Source organism: Pan paniscus, chromosome 3, assembly GCF_029289425.2.
Source record: "Pan paniscus chromosome 3, NHGRI_mPanPan1-v2.0_pri, whole genome shotgun sequence".
NCBI lineage: Eukaryota > Metazoa > Chordata > Mammalia > Primates > Hominidae > Pan > Pan paniscus.
In genome coordinates, this window is record NC_073252.2 from 125,518,222 (window position 1) to 125,539,094 (window position 20,873).

The window sequence follows — 20,873 nt, forward strand, 5'->3', positions numbered from 1 at the left end:
TGGAGCTATCGTACCACCTGGTTTTAAAATCTGCTACAAAGCTATAGTAATCAAAACAGCGTGAAAATGGCATAAAAACAACCAACCAGTATGACAGGACAGAAAGCCCAGAAGTAAACTCACATATCTATGGTCAGTTGATTCTTGACAAAGAAGCCAAGAACACACAATGGGGAAAGGACAGTCTCTTCAATAAGTGGTATTGACAAAAGGGATGTCCATATGCAGAAGAATGAAATTGGACTCTTATCTCACACCATATACAAAAAAATTAAAACATATTAAAGATTTAAATATGAGACCTGAAACATAAAACATTGGGGAAAAGCTCCATGACATTGGTCTGAGCCATGATTTTTTGGATATGACCCTAAGAGCACAAGTAATAAAAGCAAAACTTATAGACAGATGGGATAGTATCAAACTAAAATGCTTCTGAACAGCAAAGGAAACAACAGAGTGATGAGACAACCCGTGACTTGGGAGAATATGTTTGCAAACAAAATATTTGCCAAAAAAAATCTGACAAAGGGGCTAATATAAAAACTGTATAGAGAATTCAAATACTTTCATAATATAAAAACAAATGACCTGATTAGAAAATGTACCAAAAACCTAAAGAGACACTTCTCAAACGAAGACATACAGATGGACAACAGGTACATGAAAAAATGCTGAACATTACTAGCCAGGGAAATGCAAATTAAAACCGCTTTGAAATATCACCTCATACCTGTTAGAATGACTATTATCAAAAATATGAAAGATATGCGTGAGCAAGACTAGAGAGAAAAGAAAACCCTTGTATACTGTTGGTGGAAATGTAAATTACTATAGACGCTTTAGAAAATAATATAAAAGTACCTTAAAAAACTAAAAATAGGGCCAGGTGCTGCGGTTCACGCCTATAATCCCAGCACTTTGATAGGCCGAGGCGGGCGGATCACCTGAGGTCAGGAGTTCGAGACCAGCTGGCCAACATGGTGAAACTCCATCTCTACTAAAAATACAAAAATTAGCTGAGCATAGTGGTGTGTTCCTGTAATCCTAGCTACTAGAGAGGCTGAGGCAGGAGAATCGCTTGAACCCAGGAGGTGGAGGTTGCAGTGAGCCAAGATCGCGCCATTGCGCTCCAGCCTGGGCGACAAAGCAAGACCCCACCTCAAAAAAAAAAAAAAATAGAACTGCCACAGTATTCAGCAGTCCCACTACTGGGTTATATATCCGAAGGAATTGAAATCAGCATGATGAAGAGATATCTGCACAATCTGCAGTCTTGTTTATTGCAGCATTATTCACAATAGCTAAGATACGGAAGCAACCTAAGTGTCCATGAGCAGATGAATGGATAAAGAAAATGTATGTATTCAGTGGAATATTACTCAGCCTTATAGAAGACAGAAATTCTGTCATTTGTGACATGGAATAACCAGCTAAGTGAAGTAAGCCAGGTGCAGAAAGACAAATACTGCTACTGACTTTGTACATCCCACTTATATATGGAATTTTAAAATTTTGATCTCATAGAAGCAAAGTAGACTGGTGGTTTCTGAGGTCGATGGAGCGTGGGGGGATGAGGAATGGGTAGATGTTGCTCAAAGGGTACAAAGTTTCATTTAGACAGGAGGAATAAGTTTTAGGGCTCTGTTGTACACCATGAGACTGTAGTTAATAATAATGTATATTTCAAAATTGCTAAAAGAGTATGTTTTAAATGTTCTCACCACAAAAATTTAAGTATGTGATATATATGTTAATTAGCTTGGCCACTCAACAATATAAATATAAATCACAACAACACATTGTACCCCATAAATATATACAATTATTTGTCAACTAAAAAATTTTTTAAGTCATTGATACTTTTAGCCATTGTACCGAAAAATTTTTTTAAGTCATTGATACAACACAATAAGATATCACTAAATACCTACAATAATGATAACACCAAATTGGACAGTGCAGAGAAACCAAATCACTCTTATATTGCTGGTGGAATGTGAAATGGCACTGCCACTGTGGAAAAAAGTATGGCGATTTCTTAGAAACTAACATGCACCCACCATATGATGCATGTTTACACTTTTGGGTGGGCATTTATCCTGGAGAAATGAAAATTTATGTTCATACAAAAACCAGTGTACACAATGTTCAGTAGCAGCTTTTCTTAGAATAGGCAAAATCTGGAAACAACTCAGATGTCCTTCAGTAGGCAAATGATTAAACTGTGGTAAATCACATCACAGGATATTACTCAGCAGTAGAAAGGAAGAAAATTTTAAAATAATAGATTCAGGGGATACATACACGTCTGTTACATGGGTATATTGTGTAATGCTGGGGTTTGGGCATCTGTTGAACCCATCAACCAAATAGTCAACATGGTACCCAACAGGTAGCTTTTTAACCCTTCCCCCACTTTCCTCCCTGCTTTTGGAGTTGCCAGTGTCTATTGTTTCCACCTTTATGTCCACACGTACCCTCTGTTTAGTTCCCACTTATAAGTGAGAACATGAAGTATTTAATTTTCTGTTTCTGCATTAATTCGCTTAGGATAATGGCCTCCAGCTGCATCCATGTTGCTGCCAAGGACATTATTTCATTCTTTTTTTAAAGCTGTATGGTATTCCGTGGTGTATATGTACCACATTTTCTTTATCCAGTCATCCATTGTTGGGCACTTAGGTTGATTCTACAACTTTGTTATTGTGATTCGTGCTAAGATAAACATACAAGTTCAGATGTCTTTTTCATACAATAATTTCTCTTCCTTTGGATAGATAGCCAGTAATAGGATGGCATAGTAGTTCTATTTTTAGTTCTTTGAGATATCTTCATACTGTTTTCCATGGGGGTTGAACTAATTTACATTCCCACCAACAATGTATAAGCATTCCCTGTTTTTACACATGACTGACATATATCATTTTATGACCTTTTAATAGCCATTTTGACTAGTGTGAGATGGTATCTCATTGTGCTTTTAATATGCATTTCTCTGATGATTAGTGTATTAGTCCATTTTCATGCTGCTGATAAAGACATACCTGAGACTGGGAAGAAAAACAGGTTTAATTGGACTTACAGTTCCACATGGCTGGGGAGGCCTCAGAATCGTGGTGGGTGGTGAAAGGCACTTCTTACATGGTAGTGGCAAGAGAAAAATGAGGAGGAAGCAAAAGTGGAAACCCCTGATAAACCCATCAGATCTCATGAGACTTATTTACTATCATAAGAGTAGCATAGGAAAGACTGACCCCCATGATTTGGTTACCACCCCCCCCCCGGGTCCTTCCCACAGCATGTGGGAATTCTGGGAGATAAAATTCAAGTTGAGATTTCGGTGAGGACACAGCCAAACCATATCAGTGATGTTGAACATTTTTTCATATGTTTGTTGGCCAGTTGTCTGTCATCTTTTGAGAAATGTCTGTTCATGTCCTTTGCCCATTTTTTAATGGGATTATTTGGTTTTTTTCTGGTCAATTTATTTAAGTTCCTTATAGATTCTGGATATTAATCCTTTGTCAGGTGCATAGTTTGCACATATTTTCTCCCATTCTGCATATTGTCTGTTTCCTCCACTGAATGTTGTGCAGAAGCTTTTTAAGTCCCAATTGTCAATTTTTGTTTTTGTTGCATTTGACTTTGAGGTCTAAGTCATCAATTCTTTGCCAAGGCCAATGTTTAGAATTTTTCCTAGGTTTTTGTCTAGGATTTTTTTAGTTTGAGGTCTTATATTTAATTTTAGTCTTTAATTCATCTGGAATTAATGTTTGTATATGGTGAAGGGTAGGGACCCAGTTTCATTCTTCTGCATATGGCTAGCCATTTTCCCCAGCACTATTTGTTGAATAGGGTGTCCTTTTCTTATTGTTTATTATTGTCAACTTTGTTAAAGATCAGTTGAGTGTAGGTGTGTGGCCTTGTTTCTGGGTTCTTTATTTGCTTCCATTGGTCTATGTGTCTGTTTTTGCACCAGCACCATGCTGTTTGGGGTATTATAGCCTTGTAGTATAGTTTGAAGTCAGGTAATGTGATGCCTATGGATTTGTTCTTTTTGCGTGGGATTCCTTTGGCAATTCGGTCTCTTTTTTTTGGTTCCATATGAATTTTAGAATGCTTTTTTCTAATTCTTCGAAAACTGATGTTGGTAATTTGATAGGAATTCTGTTGAATCTGTAATTGCTTTGGGCAGTATGGTCATTTTAATGATACTGATTCTTCCAGTACATGAGCATGGAATATTTCTCCATTTGTTTGTGTCATGTATGATTTCTTCCATCAATATTTTGTAGTTCTCCTTGTAGGGATCTTTCACCTCCTTGGTGAAATGTATTCCTATGGGTTTTTTTTTTTTTTGTGGCTACTATAAATGGGATAGAGTTCTTGATTTGAGTCTCAACTTGAATGCTATTGGTGTGTAGAAATGCTACTGACTTTTGTACATTGATTTTGTATCCGGAAACTTTATTGAAGTCATTTATCAGGTCTAGAGGTATATTTAGGGTTTGGGAGGCATATCTAGGGTTTTCTAGGTTAAATTATTCATGTAATTTGACTTCCCCTTTTCCTATTTCAATGCTTTTTATTTCTTTCTCTTGCCTAATTGCTCTGGCTATGACTTTCACCACTATGTTGAATAGAAGTGGTGAGAGTGGACACTCTTGTCTAGGAACAAACTTTTGATAGGGCAAATATTGTATGATTCTACTTAAGTACTTAGTATAGACAAATTCATAGTGACAGAAGGCAGACTATAGATTAATAGGTGGTTAACCTCTGTTAAACTACTGAGAGGGGAGATGGGGAGTTAGTGTTTAATGAGTTACAGAGTTCTGTTTAGGATGATGAAAAAGTTCTGGAAATAGTGACAAAGTTTAAACAATGTTGCAAACATACTTAATGCCATTGAATTGTACACTTAAAATAGTTAAAATGGTAAATCTTGTGTATATTTTATCAGTATACAAAAAAGGAACAAACTTTTGATATGTGCACCAACTTTGGATTTTAAGGTAGAAAAAGCCAATCTCAAAGGTTATGTGCTTTCTGATTGCTATTATATAACGTTCTTGAGATGATGAAATTATAGTGATGGAAAAAAGAATACTGTTTGCCAGGAGGGAGAGAAGTGGCTGTGATTTTAAGAGTGGCATGAGGTATCCTTCTCATGGAAGTGTTGACCAATTTGAACATGTGACAAAACTGCGCGTAACTGAATAAACACACAACTGAGTCATGTTAAACTGACAAAATCTGAATAGGGTAGGCCTTATCATGTCCATTTCTTGTACTACAGATATGCTTAGTACACTGAGGATAATTCGTTGAAGGATTTATAGTCTCTCTGTATATTACTCCTTATAATACATGTGAATCCAAAATTATCTCAAAATAAAAAGTTTTTTAAAAAATGGTAAGGGAAGCATGTGCCTACTATATATGTTGTTTCACTGAATCTTCACTTCACTCTTTGAGGTAATTATTTTTACCCAGAAGGTACAGAGAAGGAGAGTGGGACTCAGAGCTTAAAGCTTTTGCTCCACTAGTTTGTTCCAATCTAACTCCCAAACTCACCTGAGGTGACTAGACTGGATGAGCCTCAGCTGGGCCTGGGCATAAACTGCTCCTCAGCCACCCCTTAGCAGCTTTCAGCACAGCCCTCAATGAGGAAGACTAGAGCTGCTCCCAGCTCTCTTCCTTGTCCAGACAAGTTGTTATAAACAACTTTGGTCTCAGGGCATTTGTTGTTTGATGCATCATTGAGTCTTTTCACACAGTATCTGTCAACAATTAAAAATAAATAGGATTATTTTTCCTCAGAACTCTCAGACTTTCATCTTCTTCTCCCTTCCTGATTCTTCTCCGTGCCTCTTCTTTTAACAATATAGTAGGCCAGGCATGGTGGCTCACGCCTGTAATCCCAGCACTTTGGGAGGCCGAGGCGGGCAGATCACAAGGTCAGGAGATCAAGACCATCCTGGCTAACATGGTGAAACCCCGTCTCTACTAAAAATACAAAAAATTAGCCGAGTGTGGTGGCGGGCGCCTGTAGTCCCAGCACTCCAGCCTGGGGGGAGGAAAACACCAATATAGTAGTACTTTAAATTACTAACTTACAACAACCAAAACTCACTTATACTTATATACATACTACCTTTTCTGGGTCTGTTTTATTTTCAGTCTTACTTGTGGAGGGACAGGCTTTGTTACATAAATGCAGGATCGTCACTCAGCATGGGCAGATTCTTACTGCCTTTCTCCCTCTATTTCTATCCTTCCTACCGTCACTACATAGATCGGCCATACTGTTTATATATGTTGTGCCTGCCCCTGTCGTTTTTTCATAGCTCCCACTTTCTGTATCAGAAGTGTCCTGGTTTGAATGATAAATTACACGATTATCCACGCCAAAAATCATTGATCTGCCTTCTTTCTCATCGAGAAAGAAAAAAAGATTAAGTAGAACTTAAGATCTACTTTATAAATCTTTATGCCACATATTTTGTTTGGTTGATGTGCTTGGTTTTCATAAGCAGAGATTGACTCAGATTACCTCAGGAAAAAGATGATTTATTGTAATGATACAGTGGCACTTGAATTTCAGCCACAGGCACCTCTACGGACCAAACTATACTCTCATCTTTCTCTCCCAAGTCATCTGTTCTTTCTCTCTAATTACCTGCTTTTAGTATGTGTGTTTGCTCTGTTTTCTCATTATTGCCTACTTTTTTTACTTACTGATATTTTCTTATTCCTTTAAATTCAATATTTGTACCATAGTAATCCTTTTTGGCCTTTCTAAAGGTCAGAGGTTCTTAACCTGGGATCCATGAATGCTTCCAGAATACCCCACACTCTAAAAATATATGTTTATACATGTGTAATTTTTCTTAGGAGAGGATCTATAGCTTTAAACAGTCTCCAAAAAGTCTAAGACATTAACTTTTCCTTTTCTGTCCTTATTGATAACTAGTATTGAATATTTAAAGTTCAGTTCCCAAGAAAGAGGCTCTGGCCCAGCTCAGTTTTTCTACCAGGTTACCAATCATCTACTACACTGTGGATTAACTACCCTTATGTCAGATGCAATCTCCTGATCTAATTATTTCTGTATGATGAGACATGCTGCTTATACAATAAAACTGATGAGTGTTACTTAAAAAGATCCATGGGAGTCTGGGAACAGTAAGTGGCATTACCAGTACACTTTATTAAACAAATACTTATTTAATACATATCTCTGGGCAAGACCTCCTGACTTGCTCTGTGAAATAAACAGAGGAATTAAGAATCTTGGCCTCAAACAAATGGAAACAACCCAAATGTTCATCAGCTGATGAGTAGATAATGTTCATAAAATAGAATATTATTTGGTAATAAAAAGGAATGAAGTATTAATATGTACTGCAACATGGATGAACCTTGAAAACATGCTAAATGAAGGAAACCAGTCAAAAAAGAGTGTGTCTTATGTGATTCCATTTATATGAAATGTCCAGGATAAGCAAATATATAGAGACAGAAAGTAGTTTAATGGTTGCCTAGGACTTAAGGAGGTAGGGAGGATGTGGAGTGACTTATAACAGGCCTGGGGTTTCTTTTTGGTGTGATGAAAATATTCTAAACTGTGGTGATGGTTGCACAACTCTGTGAATATATTAACAATTGAATTGTACGCTTTACATAGGTGAATTTTATGATATGTGAATTATACTTAGTAAAGCTGTTAAGGAAAAATAATGCTGGCCTCAAGAAATTTATAGTCTGGGCTGGGCGCAGTGGCTCACACCTGTAATCCCAGCACTTTGGAAGGCCTAGGCAGGCGGATCACGAGGTCAGGAGATGGAAACCATCGTGGCTAACACAGTGAAACCCCATCTCTACTAAAAAAAAAATACAAAAAAATTATCTGGGCATGGTGGCGGGCGCCTGTAGTCCCAGCTACTCGGGAGGCTGAGGCAGGAGAATGGCGTGAACCCAGGAGGCAGAGCTTGCAGTGAGCCGAGATCTCGCCACTGCACTCCAGCCTGGGCGACAGAGCGAGACTCTGTCTCAAAAAAAAAAAAAAAAAGAAATTTATAGTCTGTAGGAGTATAAATGTACACAAATAATTATAAATTGAAAGTAGAAAATGGTTGTAAGTGATATTTAAAAAATAAGAGTCTGTGCAGTGAGTCGAGATCGTGCCACTGCACTCCAGCTTGGGTGACAGAGCTAGACTCCATCTCAGAAAAAAAAAGAAGAGTCTATAACATGTTAATACATTTTACGTATTGGTCATGGGATTCAACTTTAATTCTCTGACAGAGATGAAGTATTTATGGGAAGAGGGTATGATCATATACAGTTTCAATAGATGGGTTGGAGATCAGATATTTCATGAAAGAAGTAGAACTTGAATTAGAGCATGAAGCAATAACTACTTTTTTGTTTAAAAAAGGAAGAGCATTCCAGGGCTAGAGAACATTGAGAATTGCAAAACTGTCTGACACTTTATTGTTAGAAATAAAAGCCAGAAAATAAAGCAAGAAATTGAGCTTGACTAGCATATTATTCACTTTAATGTATTTAGTGCTTGCAGTGGCCTCGTATCCTGGATTTTTCATAACAGCTCCAATTCAGATACTCCTTTCTTCTCGCATAAGCACTAGATGTTGAAAAGCATCTTGCTGAACCTGGGGAGGGCACATTTTAAATGTTGATCAAAAGTAATTATACTTCTTCAATAGCTCATGTGAACTAGTAGACCAGTGAGGCCTAACTTAAATGCCATACAACTACATTATGATTGATGTCTGCCAATCTCCATGTTGTCATTTGAACATAATTAAATACGTATTTTTGAGCTATTCAAATTTAATTCTATTTAAATTACAAGGTGAAGCTGGGGCATTGTGAAGTATTTTAGGTTGGTGCAAAAAGTAATTGCAGTTTTTTGCCATAATACTACTTACTTCACCCTTCACAGAAAAAGGGCACAACTAAAGCCTCCATATGTGCCTGACATTGTAATCATAGCAAGCACTATTATTAAGAATTATGTAGCTATTAAGGAAAAAAAAAGTATACAGCGTAAAGAGATGATTATGCGACGTCTTTTGCTAATTTGGGCTGCTTTGCTGGAGAACATTAAAATATCCTGGAATTTCAGTATGTCAGCATCTAAACTGTGTCTTCCAGACTGCATGAAACAAAAGCTATATGGCTATAAAAAGAAAATATTTTGGATAGCATGGTATGCATTATTATAGATGTTTACTTTATAAAAGTAGCTTATAAATCTGGTGTTTTAACATTTATAAAAATAAGAATTTACCAGGTATTTTAAACAGTTAGATTCTGTGGTTTAATAACCACTTTTAAATTAATATGTTTCAGTTCTGGAGGTGGTTTTTGGCAAACCTGGCTTCTGGTGGAGCTGCTGGGGCAACATCCTTATGTGTAGTATATCCTCTAGATTTTGCCCGAACCCGATTAGGTGTCGATATTGGAAAAGGTATGAGATTTTTAGAAATACTAACTTTTCCTTCTTTGCATTTTCAACCATCTGTTATTTATTGTCATTAATTGTGCTATAATAGTGTTACCAGATAAAGTCTACGAACTTTGTTCTCAACCAAATGGTGGAGTCATAGGGCCTAAAGTATATTACTTGCTTCTTTTCCCTTAAAAAAGGGAAGGAGGGAAAGCCTGTTGTAACAAAAAAGTGAACATAAAAACTGCTTATAACTTAGTCCCATTTTTTTTTCCTAGAAAGCCCTTCCTAGATTTTTTTCCATGCACTTAGTCCTGTCTCAGCTGTGGCTCCCTTCTAGGTTAGATGCACAAATCTCATCCTAGGGAGTCCCTTTGCCTCTATCCTTACTTAAATATCACATCTTCCCTTTTTTGTTATTACACCCTTGTTTTTTGGTAGAGTATATTCTTTGGTAACTTTTTGAGAAAGAGTGAAAAAAAATAAATTGAGCTCTTACATATCTTAAAAAAGTGTTTGTCTTACCCTCTCAAAAAGGGTAAGACATATATAAAAGTCTGAGTTTAAAATTATTTTCCTTCACAATTATGAAAATATTACCCTGACTTCTAGTTTCTAATGTTGCTCTTAAGATACCAATTTGCTTACTCCGGATCCTTTAGTATATGTTTTTTCTTTTTAGTTTCTTTCTATCCCTGATGATCTTATATTTCACAGTAAAATATCTTTATGTGAGTCTTTTTTCAGTGTTTGAGTGATTGCAGCGGTCACACAACTGGCCCAGTTAAATCTGGAGCCTTGTGTTCAGTTCTGTGGGTGGCAGCACAGTAAGTCATTTGGCTGCTCAGGGTGAGGTTGTGGATATTGAGCATCTCCCTGCTCCTTTGCTTTCATCCTGGAAGTAGTAGTTAGTTCCTCTGATTTCTAAGTCTTTCTGAGGTTATTGTGATCAAATGGCTTGCTTCCCAGCAGTATCTTCCTCTGTAAGAAAATAGGTTCAGCTTTTTCTGCTCTATTTGGTGAATTACCACTCCTCCCTATTCTCTCCATCTGGCAAACTTTTGTAGATTTCATTCTGTCATGTTCTCTTATTGGCCTATCTGGCTTTAAACCTGTTTTATTTCATTATTATTAATGTAACAGAGTTTCTTTAGGGTACAGAGATTCATTCAACAAATATTGAGTGCCTTCTGGAATACAGGGTGCCTGCAGATACAGGGCGTGTGTGAGTGTGTATATGCGTATATATATGCACACATATTCACACCTCACCCCCCATATAAGATATAGAGCTCAGGGGGTGTGTGTGTGTGTATATGTGTGTATATATGCACACATATTCACACCCCACCCCCCATGTAAGACATAGAGTTCATGCCTCATGTACCTAAGAGTCTAGTGGAGGACACAAGTAATAATAAATGAATAAATGACTAAAATATATTGTCACTTAATGATAAATGCTAGGGAAAAAAGTTAGAAGAGAGTGATACCAGTTTTAAATAAGTGATCAGAAAATGTCTCAGAAGGGGTGGCAGTTTGAGCAAAAATAAAAATGTGAGTTTCATCTATTTAACTGGAAGTTGAAAGTTTATTTTTATTAATAAGAGGGTAAAAATAACTCAATATTATCTTGCTTTAAGTTCCATAGCTTTGTTTTCTCTTTCAAATCAGGAAGATTTAGTTTATTTTTGGAAGATTACATTGTACATATATAATAGTTTTAAAATATTGTCAAGGAATTCTTGGTCAAGGGAAAAGAAAAATAAAACCAGAAAATACTGGAAAAATATGACCCCTTCATATGAAATGTTAACTATCTTAAACTATCCTTACTAGTTTTTAGCTTTATCTTTTTGCTTTTCAACAGTCCTGGAGTTTTTTTATTTGTTTTTTGTTGTTGTTGTTTTTTGTTTTTGTTTTGAGACAGTCTTTCTCTGTCACCCAGGCTGGAGTACAGTGGCATGATCCCAGCTCACTGCAGCCTCCACCTCCCAAGTTCAAGCAGTTCTCCTGCCTCAGCCTCCTGGGTAGCTGGGATTACAGGCGACCACCACGACGCCTGGCTAATTTTTGTATTTTTAATCGAGACAGGGTTTCACTATCTTGCCCAGGCTGGTCTTGAACTCCTGACCTCGTGATCCACCCACCTCAGCCTCCCAAAGTGCTGGGATTACAGGCATGAGGCACTGTGCCCTGCCAAGTTTTTCCTTTCTAAGTGTTTCTTTGTTTTGTTTTGTTTTGTTTTAATAGAGACAGGGTCTTACTCTGTTGCCTAGGCTGGAGTACGGTGGCACAATCATAGCTCAGTGAAACCTCCAACTCCTAGTCTCAAGTGATCTACCTGCCTCAGCCTCCTGGCTAATTTTTTTTATTTTTTGTAGTGGCAGGGTCTCACTATGTTGCCCAGGCTGGTCTCGAACTCCTGGCCTCAAGCAGTCCTTCTGCCTTGGCCTCGCAAAGCACTGGAATTACAGGCATGAACCATCTCACCTGGCCTGTTTCAAATTATTTTCTGAACCTCAATTAGTAACTTCTGGTAACTTTAATAAAATACTTTAAGGCAGGTTGTTTGAAGTAAATTGTTTTCATGAGAGATTAATATTTTCCATTTATTTCTTTTGAGATAGTACTTGAAATCTTGATTATCTGTAAAAGAACGGGAGGATTTTGATTTGTGCCTTCTTTGTTAGATTTGTAAGTGGGAATTTCAGCATTTAGATCTGTAAAGGTTTATTTTGATTGAAGTGTTTATTGGATATATAATGTTGCTAATAGATTTTAAATGGCTTTATTTTAGGTCCTGAGGAGCGACAATTCAAGGGTTTAGGTGACTGTATTATGAAAATAGCAAAATCAGATGGAATTGCTGGTTTATACCAAGGGTTTGGTGTTTCAGTACAGGGCATCATTGTGTACCGAGCCTCTTATTTTGGAGCTTATGACACAGTTAAGGTAATCTGGGGGCTTTAACTTGGACATATTAAATATATGGTTTCCATTTATTTAATTAGTAATGTTTTCAGCAGATATGTTACTTTTAATTATAAAAGTAAAAATCAGTGATGAAAAAAGAGAGACATGAAATTCTGCTTAATCATGATTTTGCCATAACCTAATTAAATTATAACTGCAGTATGGATCTGACTTTAGTTATAAAGCATGTATCTAAGTTTTTGAGGTGTTTTCACTGTACATCACATTGCAAATGAAAAACATGCTAATTAAGCTTACATCATAATGAAATCATTGGTATATGGAAAGGCATCTTCTAACCGTTTTTCTGATTTTATGTTAACCCTATTATCACTTTTTTATATGCAAATAATAAAATGTCATTTTGAGAAGGAGACAAAGCAAAATTAATTAAATAAATGCTACTATAGCTTGGTTATCTACTGGATACTGTTAGATTCTGTGTTGTATTCTCCAGGTTGTTCTGCAATTTACCTTTTCATTTCAGATTTTAAGAACACTTCCATGTGGTAGGAAAAAGAAAAATTGTAACAATGGCTACCAATTTTTAGCTATTACCTAGTTCTAGGAAACTTTTTAAAGTACTTTACATCTTGAATCTCAGAAATCACTGGTAAAGAACTTACCCATGTAACCAAAACACTACCTGTTCCCCAAAAAACCTATTGAAATAAAAAATAATAAGAAAATAAAGATAATTCTAGTTGTTTAAAATAAATAATAAAAAAATAAAATCCCCCTTTTGTTTAAAGATAAATAGCCTAGGAATTGTTAAGTAAATAGCCTAGGAATGGTTAAGTAATTTACTTGTTAAAGGCAAGCAAAAAAAAATCCATGTTCTTAATGACTACATTATAATGCTTCCAAAAGGAAGCAATGAAATTAATATCAGTATTATTTATTAGTATAATAAATAATTATACTATACTCCTTCATTAGTATAAATGTAGTTGCATGGCATTTTTATTGTTGTCTGGACAGATCAGTTTTTAGTGTATTTTTTAGACTGCTATGTTAATGAAAATTACAGGATCTTGTACATTTATTTAATCACAAAAAAAGTTATGTGTGTACTCTGTCTCTAGTTTGTTATCACCTGCAGTAGTTATGAAATTTAGGAACATTTCTCCACTAGTTTTAAAGCTGCCCATCAAATATGTGTTGATGATAAAAGCAAGCATTTGTTTCACTTTTTTTCAACCCCACAAGGAAGAGCCATGGAAGAACTTCTTTTTTGTCAATGTCTGCTATCTTCCCTAGTTTTATGTGCATTAATAACAAATTCTTATAATGGCAAATATGCTTTATATTTTTGAAATATACCTTTGAAATATAGTCATATGTGGCATTCCACTTTTTATTGATCTGCTACTATTAAATCCAACATTTTTATTGCATTTTAAGTATAATTGGGCCCTCTTTCATATATTTATAAAAATTATCCTTTAACTTAAGAATTTAAGATATTTTAGAAATTTGGATAGTTACTTGGTACATTTTTCTTTTCTAGGGTTTATTACCAAAGCCAAAGAAAACTCCATTTCTTGTCTCCTTTTTCATTGCTCAAGTTGTGACTACATGCTCTGGAATACTTTCTTATCCCTTTGACACAGTTAGAAGACGTATGATGATGCAGGTATTTTATGTTATTGTTTCTAAGCTTAGTTGAGTTTTTAATATCTCTGATATTTAGGTATAATCAAATTTAAGAGAAATGTTGGCTGAAAGGCATAAGTCATTTGTTTTACTTAGCTAAAATAAATACATGATGTATTCTGTCTTATATTCTTTCCTATCCTAAAATAACCATCAGCCAGCAAAGCTGCTTCCTCACCTACCATCAAAACAGAAATGCCTACTATTCCTGTAGCATATATTGCTTGGAAGGTAGAGGGTTATGACAGAAATTGGATGAATATGTCTATCTTAACTGAAATATTAGATTAAGTAGAATAAGCCCAGTCACAAGCCATTGAGATATTTCATTATTTATTGTAATATATTTTTAAGAAAGCAAATAATTTTGAACTCCAAGGACAAAAACTTGTTTGTCATCATGTTCTAAATATAAATCCCTAAACCAAATTTTTGATACATTTGATCTCTATTGTTATTACTAGTTGACAATCCCAAATCTGAAAATCCTAAATCCGAAACACCCCAAAATTCAAAATGTTTTGAGCACCAACGTGATGCTCAAGGGAAATGCCCATTGGAGCTTTTCAGATTTCAGGTGCTCAGCTGGTAAGTATACAAAGCAGATATTTCAAAATCTGAAAAAATTGAAAACACTTCTAATTCCAAGCATTTCAGATAAGGGATACCAACCTGTACTTATTACATTCATCCATTCAGCAAATATTTGCATGCTTCATCTATGCTAAGCTCTGGTGACAGAAAAAGACAAAATCTGCACCCAAATTCATAGTCTAATATTGAAGACAGCAGTTAATGGTTTAAATACAAATGTGTGTAGGTTCCAGGAATACATAAAGGAGGGTTGCCCAAATGCTTAAAATGATCAGACGTGGTCTCCTAGAGAGCTAAATCTCAGTGAGTAGGCTTACTTCAGTCAGTGAGAGAACATTCTAAGCATAGGGGGAAAATCGTACACAGAAATATGGCTTGAGAAGTAGTTCAGGATAGCCAGGTCATAAGTTTTATGAGGGCAAGTGAAAATAATGAGGTCAGAAAACTAGAATAGTAATATAGTGCTTATTATATGCTTTATACTGTCCTAAGAATTCTATACTTTTACTCATTAAATTCTCAAAACACTGAGGTGTAGTTCCTATCATTATCCTCATTTTTATTGACTACAAAATGGTCCTGGAAGGACCAGTAGGCAATCTGGCAGATTAAAACTAACCCGTTACTTCACTTAGGGATAATACTTAGAGTTATTCCGTTTATGTCTGTGTTTCTTTTCTTTCTATAGCTAGCTCTAGTTTAGCACATTGAGAAACTTTTTAAAATGGAAAATTAATCTGCACGTAGACTATGGATTGGGTCAGTGGTATTATATTAAATTTCCTGAATTTGATAACTGTACTTTGGATATGTAAGAAAATATCCCAATATTTAGAAAATAAATATGCACTTGAGCCAGGCACTGTGGCTCACGCCTGTAATCCCAACACTTTGGGAGGCTGAGGTGGGTGGATCACGAAGTCAAGAGATCAAGACCATCCTGGCTAACACGGTGAAACTCCATCTCTACTAAAAATACAAAAAATTAGCCGGGCGTGGTGGCGGGCGCCTGTAGTCCCAGCTACTCGGGAGGCTGAGGCAGGAGAATGGCATGAACCAGGAGGCAGAGCTTGCAGTGAACCAAGATGGCGCCACTGCACTCCAGGCTGGGCAACAGAGCAAGACTCTGTCTCAAAAAAAAAAAAGAAAAAGAAAATATGCACTCGAGTGTTTAAGGATAAATGGCATGATGTCTGCAACCTAATCTCACAACAGTACAGAAAAAAAAAATGGGAATATGAGTCTTATATGTGTGTGTGTATTAGTTTGCTAGGGCTGGTGTCACCCACAAAAGTGGTTTGCTTAAACAACAAATTTATTTTGTCACAGTTCTGAAGGCTACAAGTCTGAGATCAAGATGTCAGCAGACTTGGTTTCCTCTGAAGACCTCTCTCCTTGTCTTATAAATGGCTGTCTTCTTCCTGTGTTTTCACAGGGTTCCTCCTCTGTTCTTCTTCTTCTTTTTTTTTTTTTTTTTTTTTTTGGAGATGGAGTCTCACTGTGTCGCCGAGGCTGGAGTGCAGTGGTGCAATCTCGGCTCACTGCAACCTCTGCCTCCCAGGTTCTAGCAATTCTCCTGCCTCAGCCTCCCGAGTAGCTGAGATTACAGGCACACGCTGCCACACCCAGCTAATTTTTTGTATTTTAGTAGAGACAGGGTTTCACCATTTTGCCCAGGCTGGTCTCGAACTCCTGAGCTCAGGCAATCCACCCACCACAGCCTCCCGAAGTGGTAGGATTACAGGCCTGAACCACCACATCTGGCCTGTTCCCCTTTTTATAAGGACAGTCATATTGGCTTAGGGTTCACTCTTGTGATCTCATTTAATTCTAATTACCTTTAAAGACCCTATCTCCAAATACAGTCACATTCTGAGGTACTGGGAGTTATTAGGATTTCAATATATGATTTTAACAATTCAGCCCATAACAGTACTACTTAATTTTTGTGTATTTTCATTTTACATCCCACAACTTTGTTAACCCTATTACAAACACGAATGTGTATGTACATACCTTCCAAATTTTTATTTACATGAACAGGCATATAATCTGCAATTAATATCAGTGTTTTCTTCCTTCCTGATCAATTCTTACACCTTTTATTTCTCTTTCTTGCCTTTCTGTACTCACTGAGACCCCGGATTCAGTGTTATATTTACAAAGTAGTAACTGGAAACCTTATCTTGTTCCTAATCATACAGAAAATGACGTCAGTGTTACATAATTTAATATTAACTGTGGGGGTTTTTGTCATTATCATTTATCATGTAATGACAGTTCCTTTCTGTTCCTGGATTACAACAATTTTTAATTATGAATGGCAGTCATGTTCTTTCTGTATCTGCTGAGATGATTAAACCTTTTTTTTCTTTTAATATGTTTACATATTGTGTTAAATTAATCTGTTTTCTAGAGCTAATTCTTGTATGCCTGGGATAAACCCAGTTTGCAAGTATTGTATTCTGTAGCACTTGTTAGATTTGATTGCTGGGTTTTGTTCAGGATTTTTGCATCCATGTTTAATGACACTGGCTTGTATTTTTCCTTCTTGTATTGCTCTAGTATGACTTCAGTAGCAAGTCTGTGCAAGCCTCATAAAATATGTTGAGGAGTCATCCCACTTTTTCTCTCCTCTAGAACAATTTCTGAAAGATTGGAATTAAATGTTCATTGAATGTTTAGCAGAACTCACATGTAAAGCCTTTTGGACATGTGGTTTTCTTTATGAGAAGATGTTCAACAACTGATTGAATTTTTAACAACTATAGTATTATTCCAGTTCTTTTCTACTCTGTTGGTAAATTATACTTTTCTAGGAATTTATCCATTTCTTATGACTTAAAAATAATTGTCATGAAGTTTTTTATGATATCATCTTGCTCTTAAATTTCTGGATCATCTGCATTTTTGTTACCGTTGCCATTTCTGATAATCTTGGGGCCTTTTCTCTTTTTTCCTCAAACAATATTTCCAAACTCTGTCAGCAAAGTATTTCAAAGACCTAACTGGACTTTTTTTGTGCTGTTGTGTGTGTTTTCTATTTCCTTTATTTCTGCCAGTTATTTTCTTGTTTTTACTTTCTTTAGGTTTATACTTTGTCTAAAAATGTTTAGGTTGCTCATTAACTTTTAGCCTTTTCTAATATTTCAAGGTCATTAATTTCCTTATAAATTACAACTCGAAGCTGCATCTTAAAAATTTAGGTAAGAGGTTTTGTAATTGTCATTTGGTTTTCAGTATTTTCTGAGAAGAAGTGTTCTTCTTAACATCCCAACATATGATTTCTTTTTTTTTTTTCTTTTTTTTTTTTTGAGACAGGGTCTTACCCTGTCACTTAGGCTAGAGTGCAATGGTGTGATCATGGCTCACTGCAACTTTGACCTCCCAGGCTCAGGTGATCCTCCCACTTCAGCCTCCCGGGTAGCTGGGACCACAGGCATGTGCCAGCACACCCAGCTAATTTTTTGTATTTTTTGTTGAGATGGCATTTTTCCATATTGCCCAGGGTGGTCTCAAACTCTTGGGCTCAAGCGATCTTCCTGTCTCGGCCTCCCAAAGTGCTGAGATTACAGGCATGAGCCACCATGCCTAGCCCATATGGTATTTTTCTATTTTGCTATTGATTTCTCAGTTAATTGCAGTGTGGTGAGAGGATAAATCATGGTCTATGTGATGACATCCTTTGACATTTGTTACGCCTAATGTATGGTCAGTTTTCAAGTGTGCCTGAAAAGTATGAATGTTCTCTAACCACCAGGGACAGTAGCCATATATGCCTATTAACACAGTGCTACTCAACACAGTGTTTATCTTATCTATCCTTAGTGCTAATAGAAGACTGTCTTAAGATAAAAGATATTCAGATAATGGAAAACCCTTTGTCTGTCTTTGTATAGAGTGGTGAGGCTAAACGGCAATATAAAGGAACCTTAGACTGCTTTGTGAAGATATACCAACATGAAGGAATCAGTTCCTTTTTTCATGGCGCCTTCTCCAATGTTCTTCGCGGTACAGGGGGTGCTTTGGTGTTGGTATTATATGATAAAATTAAAGAATTCTTTCATATTGATATTGGTGGTAGGTAATCGGGAGAGTAAATTAAGAAATACATGGATTTAACTTGTTAAACATACAAATTACATAGCTGCCATTTGCATACATTTTGATAGTGTTGTCTGTATTTTGTTAAAGTGCTAGTTCTGCAATAAAGCATACATTTTTTCAAGAATTTAAATACTAAAAATCAGATAAATGTGGATTTTCCTCCCACTTAGACTCAAACACATTTTAGTGTGATATTTCATTTATTATAGGTAGTATATTTTAATTTGTTAGTTTAAAATTCTTTTTATGATTAAAAATTAATCATATAATCCTAGATTAATGCTGAAATCTAGGAAATGCAAGTATCGTCTTTTAAATTGCTATTCATTTAATATACCTGTTTTCCCATCTTTTGAAGTCATATGGTATGACATATTTCTTAAAAGCTTATCAATAGATGTCATCATATGTGTAGGCAGAAATAAGCTTTGTTCTATATCTCTTCTAAGACAGTTGTTATTACTGTGTATAATATTTACAGTATCAGCCTTTGATTATAGATGTGATCATTTAAAAGTTGATAATGACTTTAGTGACATTATAAAACTGAAACTGGAAAATAAAATGGCTTATCTGCTGATGTTTATCTTTAAAATAAATAAAATCTTGCTAGTGTGAATATATCTTAGAACAAAAGGTATCCTCTTGAAAATTAGTTTGTATATTTTGTTGACAATAAAGGAAGCTTAACTGTTATAAAGGAGTCTTTTTTTCCCTGACTCTGACTTTATTAGTAAGCAGAGTATAGCAAAATTTTTGTCAGAACTGGCTTAACTAAAGAGAGAGGTATTTCTCAATGGACAGATATAAACAGCATTCCAAGGTTTTGTACAGGAGTTTGTCTTGTTTTTCAGAGCTGTTGTAGAATACAGTATATTTGAAATCCCCAAGTTTTTAACGTTCTAATGAGTAAAGGGATGTTAAGCTAGTGGGGATAAACTATAGACGGATTTTCTGAGGCTGTGAATGGGCAAAATGGGGTGGAGGAACTTCCTTATGCACAGGGACAAAGCGTATTTCAAGGACAATAATACAGACCATACTTTTAAATATATTGGTGTTATCCCTCAAGAGGAAAAAAAGTCAAACTCTAAACATCATTTCTTGCAGTGGTCAACATAATGGAGTTACAGGAACAAAATAGAAAATATTTTCCTTTCCTGCTGCACTATCAAATGGTTCAAAGAAAGATGGTTAAAATAACCAAATATGAGGAATAGTTTCCCATATAAAGAGTAAGATAATATAAAAGTTTTCAATTTGTACAGAGGCATGCATAGAGGAAAAAAGACTCTAAATTCTGAATGGCATGGATAGAGGGCAAACAGGAATTTAATCGCTAAATTGCTAGACAATTCTATTCTTTGAAGCCTAAAAGATGTATAGTTAGAACAAAAAGTAAAAATATTACTTAGTATCCTGGACAGAGCTAAAACTGTATAAACTACATTAAACTGTTATTAATGAGAGTTTATAGTGAGCAAAATCATAACGTGATTTTATAAGGAAATTATTTTTTAAAATATTAACATTGGAAAATGAATAGTTAAAATATATTTAAAATATATACAATTTTTATCTTAAATGACTAGTGCTGCATCTTTTTTTTTCTGTAGAAGAGAGCTGGAGTACTGCATCTTTTACAGTGTCTTATTAGATAGGATTTTTAATTTCCTGACCTAAAACTATCTCCCCAAATAATACCTAAAATTCCATTCTCAGAACTTCATTCTCTTGATTCATTAAAATACACCCTGCATAAAACAAGATGACCTTTTAAGTTGGTAGTCATTTATACTTACTGAAACTACATTTATTTTGATGAATTTTACATTGTTTTCTCACAGCACGTTATGCTAGAGAAAGAGGAGGGGGGAATGAAAATAACAGACATTGTCTGGGTAGTAAGAGGCCAAAAGCCCCTAGAGAGATTTTTGCTATTTTATATTCCTACTCTAGATTGATGCTTTCTAGTAAAAATTAGAACTTTGGTACCCTCACATTAAATTTTCTGAAACAGTTCCTTTGTTCATATATAAACATTATGCTACACAAGTAA

General features: G+C 35.6%; 1 protein-coding gene across 2 annotated transcripts in view; it reads left to right on the forward strand.

Annotated features, from left to right (window-relative positions):
* The window catches only part of SLC25A31 (solute carrier family 25 member 31), a 44,140-nt gene extending 24,500 nt beyond the window's left edge, over positions 1-19,640 (forward strand). The window contains exons 3-6 of one of the 2 annotated variants that reach the window (XM_003823100.5): positions 9,385-9,502; positions 12,282-12,436; positions 13,968-14,093; positions 18,607-19,640. In XM_003823100.5, coding sequence (XP_003823148.1) covers positions 9,385-9,502; positions 12,282-12,436; positions 13,968-14,093; positions 18,607-18,795 — 588 coding nt within the window. In that variant the 3' untranslated portion in view covers positions 18,796-19,640. Of the gene's footprint in view, positions 1-9,384; positions 9,503-12,281; positions 12,437-13,967; positions 14,094-17,861 lie in introns of both variants that reach the window. The other variant, XM_055111814.1, reaches the window with a different exon arrangement.
* Positions 19,641-20,873: the final 1,233 nt, after the last annotated feature.